Source organism: Saccostrea cucullata, unplaced genomic scaffold (assembly GCF_032062105.1).
Source record: "Saccostrea cucullata isolate Sc308-1 unplaced genomic scaffold, CSIRO_AGI_Scuc_v1 ctg8202, whole genome shotgun sequence".
Classification (NCBI taxonomy): domain Eukaryota; kingdom Metazoa; phylum Mollusca; class Bivalvia; order Ostreida; family Ostreidae; genus Saccostrea; species Saccostrea cuccullata.
In genome coordinates this window covers 8412-18955 of record NW_026933418.1, presented here as the reverse complement: position 1 = coordinate 18955, position 10544 = coordinate 8412, and the positions used below count along the sequence as shown (strand labels likewise).

The window sequence follows — 10544 nt, the reverse complement described above, 5'->3', positions numbered from 1 at the left end:
ACAACAGTTGCATTAGAGATCACATTTAAGTGGATATGAATAGAAAAAATGACAATATAACACGCAGATTTCTGGAAGTGTTTTTCTTCTACATGTATGTGTACACAATGGTTTATTAAACTTATATTTTAAAATGATAAGTGAATTTAAATCAATTAAATGATCATTCAGAAAATATTTTAGAGAAGAAATATTAAAATTATAAATTCTACCAGATGTATTCAACAAATTCCTATCATTTCTTTCACTTAATTAGTTATCTTAATGACAAGTTCCCCGTATTCTCATTTTTGTGGCTGTGTGTATATCGTTAAATGGTTCTTGTCTGAGAGATTGTTGGTATGAGTATAGAGCAGCCTGGGGATTCCCTGTCACCTGTTGACAGATTCTCAGAATCTGCCATGATATGTCTCTGAAATGTAAAGGTGTATACGGTCCTTGATCATAGTGAACTAGGGTCTGAAGATCATCTAGAGCTGTTTGTGCTCTCATTGTGTCTACATGTCTGTAGCACAGGATTTCTAGCATGTGTAACAGTACAAGGGGTGGGACATGTAATGAAGTATAACCCTTAATTTTCTGTAGAGCAGACTGTTGTTCTGGTAATAACTCATTGATGTAATGGGTTTTATTGTAAAGCAGGATAATCCATGCTACAGCCTGTCTCATCTTTGTAGACCAGGACTGTCCCCCTACAGCCTCAGTATACATCGCTCTATCTACATAGTCATACATCACATATGGCTGTGCTAACTTGTTCTTGATCATCTCTATAATAGATAAAGCCTCTGTATATCTAAGCGTCTTGTAATAATACATAGCTATGTACATCATGTCAATTATACAACCAAACTTGGCTGTTAATTTCAGCATGTGACAGGAGATTTTGTCAGCTCTATATCTCATTTTGTTTTCCTTTGTGTAAGCTACCATGTGTAATATAAAAGCTGTGTTCTGAAGGACAGTCGCTGTAAGTCTCTGTAGCATCACGACTTGATACTGAGTCAGGAGGGGTAAATCTATCATCTGTTCTATTGTATGTATATATCTAATACAGGTTTCTAGGTTTGGTGTGGGAAGTGTGTCGTGTCTGCGTATCTCTTGAAACAGCTCAACATCAAATTCAACCTCAGAAATCAGAGTATGTTCATCTGTACAGATAGAGAGATGCGGGTCGTGAAGAACATTTAGAATACAAGACCTGATGGAGGGACTCTGAAGCAGGAATTCTAAACCCTTCTCATACAACCCATACAGTCTTATAAATAGCTGATGCTGTGCTTCACCATGGACTTTACTCAGAAACATGTTATTTTGGGGAATGAAAAGGTTAGGACAGGCTCCCTCATACACCCACTTAAGGACTAGTTTGAAACAAATCCAGAAACACTCCAGGAGATTTTGTGGACACCAACGTTGTAATGTATTCTGTTGAATCACCCAGAAAACAGCTGTCTTCATGTGATAAGAACATAGCAATTTATCATCATTACTTAATCCATGGTTTAATATTTCTACTAAGAATAACTTAAGCAATCCATAAGTTAAGAATTGACAGTGGCTCATAGCACACACAAGTTTGTGTTCTGCAAGAGAGAAAGAAATTCTCCATTCATTGTGCACATGATGCCCTTGTGTATGTCCTATTGCTACAAGGTGACATCCATTTTGCATAATATTATCAACAATACCAGGCTGGGGCCATGATTGACATCTGTCTGTCCATGAGGAGGCAGACGGAGGCCAAAAGTCACAAGCAAAACAGTGGGCATGATCATATTCTTTTCGCCCAAAATAAAGCCCACTGACACAGGGTCCATGTAGAATGGCGTCAGGTAAACCTCCAGAACACAGAGATTTTGTGTATTCTGAGCTGGAGATATAATTAATGTTGTTCATTCTAAAACAAGCTCTCTGGATTTCTTTGTACCTTCCTGGTGACAATAAATATAATAAAGTAAATCCCGGTGGACTATCAGAACAGTCACAGAAGATCATTGTTTGTCTGTGTGTGTTGTAATACTGAGACTGAGATAAGTTCCAGATCACACGGTGATTATTAGGCCAGTACATAACGTCTATGTCTGATCCTTCTAGTCTGAATCCTTCTCTTTGACTTCCACTTATCATCCTACTGACCTGGTCAATTGTTGTCACTTGATTTTCCACCACCTCACTGATGTCCACCACATCTCTCCTAATGGCCACCTGTTGTGACGTCCCAAGTTTATCACACAGTTCCACGAACACTGACTCGGACATATGTTGTAGGGCTGTATTCCTAATTATGAAAAACACGGAATTGATATGTCTTGATATAATATTATACACCATTATTTTATAAATGCCATTTCAAATCGTTCAATACTTACTTAATTTTGATGATTTTAAATTCAGCTTATTAATAATTTACGCTATTAAACATTTAAATTCTATTGCTATTAATGTAGATCTCAAACATGTTTTAATGTATCCGCATGATTCACTGTTCTCAGCTTAAAATATAGTTACAGTAACAACAAAATAGAGTATGCTAATTGTATACAAAGATAATGTATCACATTATTTACTGAAACAGACATTGAAGATGTTTTATGCACATTAAATTACATCGGTGATATTCTAAAGGGATACATTTATATGAAAATTACCAGGTTCTTGATACAAATAATACGGAAAAACCACTAAATCTACTTTCATTTGTTGTCATCTCTCACGAGAGATGACACATTAAGTTTGATTTCCGGATGCAAAGCCCCGTGCAAGCTATGGCACGCCAAATTCACAACAAGAGGCCCATGGGCCACATCGCTCACCTGAATAGCATTGGTGATGCCGTTCTTTACCCAATTTCTCCATTGTAATACCTAGTGTGACCCCACCCCCTCCGGGGAATCATGATTTCAACAATCTAGAATCTACACTACCCCAGGATGTTTCCCCATAAGTTTCAGTTATTTTTTTGGCCTGGTGGTTCTTGAAAAGAGACCGGTGACGGTAGCCTAGTGGTAGAGCGTTCGCTTCGTGATCGGGAGGTCCGGGTTCGATTCTCGATCGCGGCGCCGCGTCATACCTAAGACGTAAACAAAGGTAGTGACTGTTTCTTCGCCAAGCGCTCGGCACTAGAAGTGAAAGTCACGGGTCTTTCGGATATGACCTTAAAAAACGTAGGTCCCGTGTCACGTAAGGCGTTGGCACGATAAAGAACCCTAACTGCTCAATGGCCCTGAGTACCGAGTATAGGTCTAAATTTGAAGCCCTTCACCGGCATCGGTGACGTCTCCATATGAGTGAAAAATTCTCAAGAGGGACGTTAAACAATATACAATCAATCAATCAATCTTGAAAAGAGGATTTTTAAAGTTTGTTCCTATATATTTCTATGTAAAACATGGATTCTCTGTTGTGGCCCCACCCAACCCACGGGGTCATGATCTGAACAAACATGAATCTCAGAACCTGATGATGCTTCCATATAAATATGATCAATTATGGCTTTACTATATTCTTCAGAAGAAGATTTATAAAGAGTTTTCTTACATATTTCTATATAAAACTCTGATCGGCCATTTTGGCCCCGCCCCACTTCTGGGGGTCATGATTTGAACAAACTTGAATCTACACTACCTGAGGATGCTTCCATATAAATTTCAGCTTTCCTGGCACAGTGGTTTTTGAAAAGAAAATTTTTAAAGAATTTTCCTATATATTTCTATGTAAAACCTTGGTGAGCCATTGTGGCCCCGCCCTATCACCGGGGGTCATGATTTGAATAAATTTGAATCTACATTACCTGAGGATGCTTCCGTATAAGTTTCAGCTTTCCTGGCATTGTGGTTCTTGAGAAGAGAAATTTTAAAGAATTTTCCTATATATTTTTATGTAAAATTTTGGTCAGCCATTGTGGCCCCGCCCTACCCCCTGGGGTCATAATTTGAACAAATTTGAATCTACACTACCTGAGGATGCTTCCATATAATATTCAGCTATTCTGGCACGTTGGTTCTTGAAAAGAAGATTTTAAAAGAATTTTCCTAGCCTATACATTTCTATGTTAAACTTTGGTCGGCCATTGTGGCCCCACCTACCCCTAGGGGTCAAGATTTGAACAAACTTGAATCTACACTACCTGAGGATGGTTTTGTATAAGTTTCAGCTCTCCTGGCACAGTGGTTCTTGAGAAGAAGGTTTTTAAAGAATTTTCATATATATTTCTATGTAAAACTTTGGTCGGCCATTGTGGCCCCGCCCTACCTCCGGGGGTCATGATTTGAATAAACTTGAATCTACACTACCTGTGGATGCTTCCATATAAGTTTCAGCTTTCCTGGCACAGTGGTTCTTGAGAAGAAGATTTTTAAAGAATTTTCTTTTATATTTCTATGTAAAACTTTGGTCGGCCATTTTGGCTCCGTCCTACCCTCGGGGGTCATGATTTGAACAAACTTAAATCTACATTACCTGAGGATGCTTCTATATAAGTTTCAGCTTTCCTGGCACAATGGTTCTTGAGAAGAAGATTTCTAAAACATGCCACCAAATCTTTATTAATTCCCGATTATCACCCATTGAACGAGGGCGTGGCCCTACATTTGAACAAACTTGAATCCCCTTCACCCAAGGATGCTTTGTGGCAAGTTTGGTTGAAATTGGCCCAGCGGTTCTTGAGAAGAAGTCGAAAATGTGTAAAGTTTACAGACAGACAGGCGGACGGACAGACAGACGGACTACAGACAAAATGTGATCAGAAAAGCTCACTTGAGCTTTCGGCTCAGGTGAGCTAAAAATGAGCTAAACCTAGTTTCACAATTGATAAACTAGGTTTATCGACTGTTAACTATAGTTTACAAACCTTAAACTATAGTTAACGATTCGTAAAGTATTGTTTTCATCTGTAAAACAATATTTGACGAGTTTACGAATGCTAATCTAAGTTTATCTGTCTGTAATCAGCGTTAACAATAGATTTTGTTGATAAACATAGATTCACGTTTGTAAACTATAGTTTACAATCGTAAACTATAGTTAAGAGTTGTTAATCATAGTTTCACAAATCGCGAAACTATATTTATCAGATCGTTAACTATAGTTAACGGTTTGTAAACTATAGTTTACAAATCGTGAAACTGTATTTATCAGATAATCTATGATTGTTTTTGATGTTAAGTATAGTTTACGGTTGTGAAACATAAATTATCGCGTTTACTATGGTTTACAGATGTAAAATATAGATTAAAGTTGTTAACTATAGTTTATACTCCGTAAACTATAGTTTACAACCGATAAACCTAGTTTATCGACTGTGAAACTATGTATACATGTAGCTCATTTTTGTGAATTAGGCGTGCCATGGTAAGCAGCTATTTATAAATCGGCAATTCTCGGATGATGACGCTCGTGCTGGGCACGAACTATACAAGGAGCACCGAATGGTCACTTTGATGAAATGCGATTTATAATTCTACTCTAAATCAATTCATTACTTTCAATGAAAGTACAATAATCAACAAACACACCATTTGTACATAGCAACGACACGCAGCAGCTTTATTTGTACAGCGTATATAACATATAACATGCAAAATATGAAAATCAATTTGTGTATACACTAGATAATTACCCGCGCAAGCGCGGGAAATTGAATTTATACATACTTTACCATTTACAACAGAAAACTGAATATATTGTAGATGAAAGTTGTAGATTTTTCTGACAGACTACAGACTTATAGAGGGAAGAAATACTTTGTTCAAAAGTCAGCATGAAAGAAACGTATGTCACCTTTCCCACCCACTTTTTGTGAAGACTTGAAAAATTAAAAAAAATGCCTTAATTGACGTTTATTTCTTCAAAACTTCATACAATGTTATGGATATTGCACTTCAAATGTTCTTATTTCATTTTCATGAAGGATAAAAGCAACGGATAGACATATACGAATAAATTGATTTTGGGGATTTGGGGAAGGGGTATGAATTCACAGGTACTTGGGTCTTGGTTTATAAGTATATATGTACTCTTATCGATACGTAAAAAGGCTGCCCCCCTACTTTTTTCCCACCAATACTTTTACTATTGGGAATGTTCAGTGAAAGGCTGGTTGCCCCCCCCCCCCCCCCTAATACTACAGGAAATTCATATAAGGGAAATGTAGTGTTGAATACCAAAAAATTGGTTCTAAAAGAAGTTGGCATTGGAGAAAGACTTTTTTTTAGAGAGAAAAAAAAAACTGAAGTGTCTTTATTAAAGCACAGAACTTTATAGCTGTAATTAATTGTATTTAAACAATAGGGCCTATTTTATTCGTAAGTTTTCTCTCTTATTGAACACAATTAAGTTGAATAAAAATTGTACGTCGGGTTCGTTACCACAATGCTCTCAGTACGGAAAATTAGTTTTTTTCCGATAAACTCATAACAAACATTCTGGCTCTCAATGTGGTCCCCGTTTCACCGATGTAGAATTGGTTGCATCCTCCGCAAGTAATAAAATATATTAAATTTTTGGACTCACATGTCATGTCTGAATTAATAAGGAAATTTTTCCTTTGAAATTAAATGATGTTCCTTCTCTTAAAACAGAACAGAATTCGCGTGCATAAACAGCATATTCAAGTTCCTGAGTACCGTAAGATCAAACTCCGCGAACACATTGATAGATGCGGACAAGGACAATTTAAAGTATTCCCTTTTTATAAACTTTTTCAAGAAATTATAACAGAAAGAAGAGAAAAAGAGAAATATTTCATTCAAAAATTTAATCCCAGTCTTAATAGTTTGATTTAATTTGATTTCTGATAAAACTTTCACACAGAGTGTAACCTTTCGATGTTCTCCGGCTAAGAGTATAAATACATGTCGGATTTGGTTTCAAAGGTGTGAACAAATTGCAAGCATTTAATTGCTTGCTGTCAGATTCAATTATAGATAATGATTTTTAAAGTATTAATAGTTTTGTAAGACATTGCAGTCAGGATAAAGAATGCATTTGTAAAACGTCTGAAGATGTAATGAAAGCGCTAACGTTTTAATCTGTTTTGCCTTTTTTATTTTAATTTTACCTATATATATATATATATATATATATATATATATATATATATATATATATATATATATATATATATATATATATATATATATATATAGCACTAAAAAACCAACAACACTGTATATCCTAAATGTCGGATCTACCAAGTAGATACAAGGTCACGGATGAAAATTTATATAAAGCACTAAAATGACCAACGACACGAACAATAAAAATTGTCAACTTTTCGGGACGCCCTGTCCCTTCCTCAGGACAAAGAAAAAAGTTAAAAGGTCATAAGAAGAAAGGAAAAAGAAAAACAAAAGCAACTAGCACTACTACTAAACTACTAAACACTATATATTTACAAACTTAGCTATATGTTGAATTGGAAATTTTTAAGAACACTATAGTTAAGAAAGAAATCCTGACCGCTAAGAAATACGTCCGGTCTATCGGGTATGCTCGGGTGAAGTGCGATTTACATAATTGAACGAATTAATTATGCTAATTAATTACGACAATCAGTAAATCGTACATTGTTTCGTTCTCTCAATATGGCGTAACTATACTTGATAAAGAATACACAGAGAAAAATAATACAGCAGGGATATTTTAAAATATGAATTATGATCTATTATAAATTTTGAAATATTATAGGACTTTAAAGAAATTTAAGAAATAAATCTGGACCACTATGAAATACGTCCGGTCTATCGGGTATACTCGGGTGAAGTGCGATTTACATAATTGAACGAATTAATTATGCTAATTAATTACGACAATTAGTAAATCGTACATTGTTTCATTCTCTCATAAGGTATAACTATACATGATAAAGAATAATCAAAGAAAAATATTACAGCAGGGATATTCTAAAATATGAATTATGATCTATTATAAATTTCTAAATTATTTAGGACATATTATCGGGAAAAAATAAATTAACAAAGGGGTAAGCAATTCATAGTTATGTGGGTTGTTCGAGAGTTGCTGACGCAAATTAACTGTAGAGTTAGCACTAAATTGAGAGAATAGTCCTGTTTAGTATCTTCAGGAATTGAGTCTAGTTTACGTTCATTCTGGTGAAGTCATTCAGTTTGTTAATGCCATTAGGGCGGAATGACTTCAGTCTGTGCATCCAGAACTTTTCCTTGCTTTTTCTCTGAGCGTCTGTCCATCTTGAGTAATGGTCAATCACCACTACTGTCATGTCTTCCCATTTGTGACCCTCAAGGTTGAAATGTTCCCCAACAGGTTCATTGATTTTTTGGTCCTAATGGTCGAACGGTGGTTATTGACTCTTCTGCAGAGATCTCCTGTTTCACCAATATACTGTTTGGAGCAAACTTTGCAACTGATGAGATAAATGCAGTTGTCAGTATGACAGGACAAATTCCCTAGTATTTTGTAGCTGCGGCCTGTAACAGGGCTGTTAAAACTGTCCATGTCGGTGCTGTGCTTACAAAGAAGACATCTTCTGTCAGGGCAAGTTTTAAAGCCCCCGTTAGGTAATGGGTTGTCCAGTCTGGTTCTTACTACCATGTCCTTTAGGTTCCTTGGGCGTCCGTATGCAGCCAGTGGGGGTTCCTTAAAGACCTCTGCCATTCGTTTGTTTGAATGGAGAATCGGTAGGTTCTTTTGAAGGATACCGCTAAGGTTCTTAAGGACGGGATGGTATGTGGTTACCAGAGGGAACCTGCCGCTATTTTCTTTCTCCTTGTAGCGTAATAGGTTTTGCCTGTCATGTCCCGCCATCTCATCAATAGCTGTATGTACGGTGCAGGCATTGTAGCCTCTTTTGCATAAGTGGGACTTAAGAAGACCACTTTGCTCCTGATAAAGGCAGGGGACGAACAGATGCGCCGAATTCTGGTGGCTAGACCCTTAGGCACTCCCTTAAAAGTGTGTGGGGGATGACAGCTATTGGGCATAAGATATAGGTGGGAGTCTGTGGGTTTGGTGTGGAGACTGAATTCGATTTCACCGTCAATCAGGGTAGATGTAGTATCTAGGAATATGTTTTTCGAATTAGATACGTCTACTGTAAATTTGATTGACTGATGAAAGGTGTTGGCAAACGTAAAGAATGCCTCGAGGCTCTCGCGACATTCCACCCACTTCATCTCTATATCGTCAATGAAACGCAACCAGCTATGGGGCCTAAATGGTGCTTGAAGTAACAAGTTGCGTTCCAGTCTGCCCATGAAGACATTGGCATAAGACGGTGCCATTTTCGTACACATAGCAGTGCCATTAACTTGCAGGTAATGTTCTCCATTAAACATGAAGTTGTTGAACTTGAGAACATGTTCAAGGAGCTTAGCAAAGGACTCGGTAGAAGGAACTAGTATGGATCTACTATCCCAGACTTCTCTACAGGCTTCGATACCCTCATCGTGCGGAATATTGGTGTACAAAGATGTGACGTCCATAGTCACGAGGAGGGTATGATCTGGGAGGCCAGTAGAGGGCGTCTTGTTAATGTAGTCCGTGGTGTCCTTAAGATAGGATGGCAAACTTTCTATGTGTGGACGGAGATGTAAATCAATGAATTCAGAAATTTTCTCCGTGGGGTGTCCAATTGCGCTGACTATGGGGCGACCAGGCATGCCTTCTTTGTGTATTTTAGGAAGCAGATAGAATTGTCCTGGACTACAGTCAATAGGATTTAAGGTCTCATAGACGTACCAATCTCATTTTTCTCAAACATATCGTCAAGAGTTTTGGTAATGGCGTCGGAGAATTCTTTAGTAGGGTCAGAGTCCAGTTTCTTATAGAAACGTTCGTCTGAGAGTTGTCTTTGGGCCTCCGCCAAGTAAGTCTCTTTATCCATTACTACAACTGTAGAGCCTTTGTCTGCTTTCTTAATTACAATGTCATCCCAATTTTTTAATGATTGTAAGGCAGATCTCTCCTCCTTACTCAAATTGTCGGGAGTTTTGTCTGGCATTGAAAGGAGCTTCTCTATGTCTAACTCAACGGCGTCAATATACGACTCAAGCGCGCCTCACTTGCCCGGTGTAGGTTCCCAGGCACTCTTGGGCTTATAGAGTTTGTGTTCCTCTAGGTCGTGAAAATCTGGCTTGGAAGAGTCGTATGAATTTGCTTCGAAGTCTTTTCTAGAGAAGTGCTCCTACAAACGAAGTCTCCGGAAGAATGCTCGGGTGTCCTCTCTGACTTGCTTATCGTCGACCTCATGTGGCGTGGGGCAGAAATTTAGCCCCTGTGAGAGAAGTGAGGTCTCCGATTCGGAGAGAGGAGCACTAGATGTATTGAGCACTGGGCAGACGTCAGGAGTTTGTATGGGTCCGTCCCTCGCGACTGTCTTAATGCGTTTGAAGCGTCTCGAGCGGGGTTTACGTGTTTTGTTAACTCTGACCTCTGACCAGTTGTTCCTAGACTGTGGAACACTGTCGCGGAGAAATTTCTTTTTTTTGAGTCTTGTTGACTATAATGATTTGACTATGATGATAAATTGCTATGTTCTTATCACATGAAGACAGCTGTTTTCT

The 10544-nt window shown here is 37.7% G+C and overlaps 1 protein-coding gene across 1 annotated transcript; it reads right to left on the bottom strand.

The window, feature by feature from the left end:
* Positions 1-250: 250 nt before the first annotated feature.
* Positions 251-9641, bottom strand: LOC134238301 (uncharacterized). Its single transcript, XM_062720424.1, has 2 exons — positions 9331-9641; positions 251-2281 (listed from the first exon to the last, which is right to left on the bottom strand). Exons 1-2 carry the CDS (start codon positions 9639-9641, stop codon positions 262-264), a joined length of 2331 nt encoding a protein of 776 aa, XP_062576408.1. The 3' UTR covers positions 251-261.
* Positions 9642-10544: the final 903 nt, after the last annotated feature.

Coding starts and splice junctions, on each gene's coding strand:
- LOC134238301 (XM_062720424.1), bottom strand. CDS start 9,641: ATGCCTGGTCGCCCCATAGTCAGCGCAATTGGACACCCCACGGAGAAA. Junction 2,282..9,330: donor CTCCTTGAACATGTTCTCAA/GTTCAACAACTT, acceptor TTTCATAATTAG/GAATACAGCCCTACAACATA.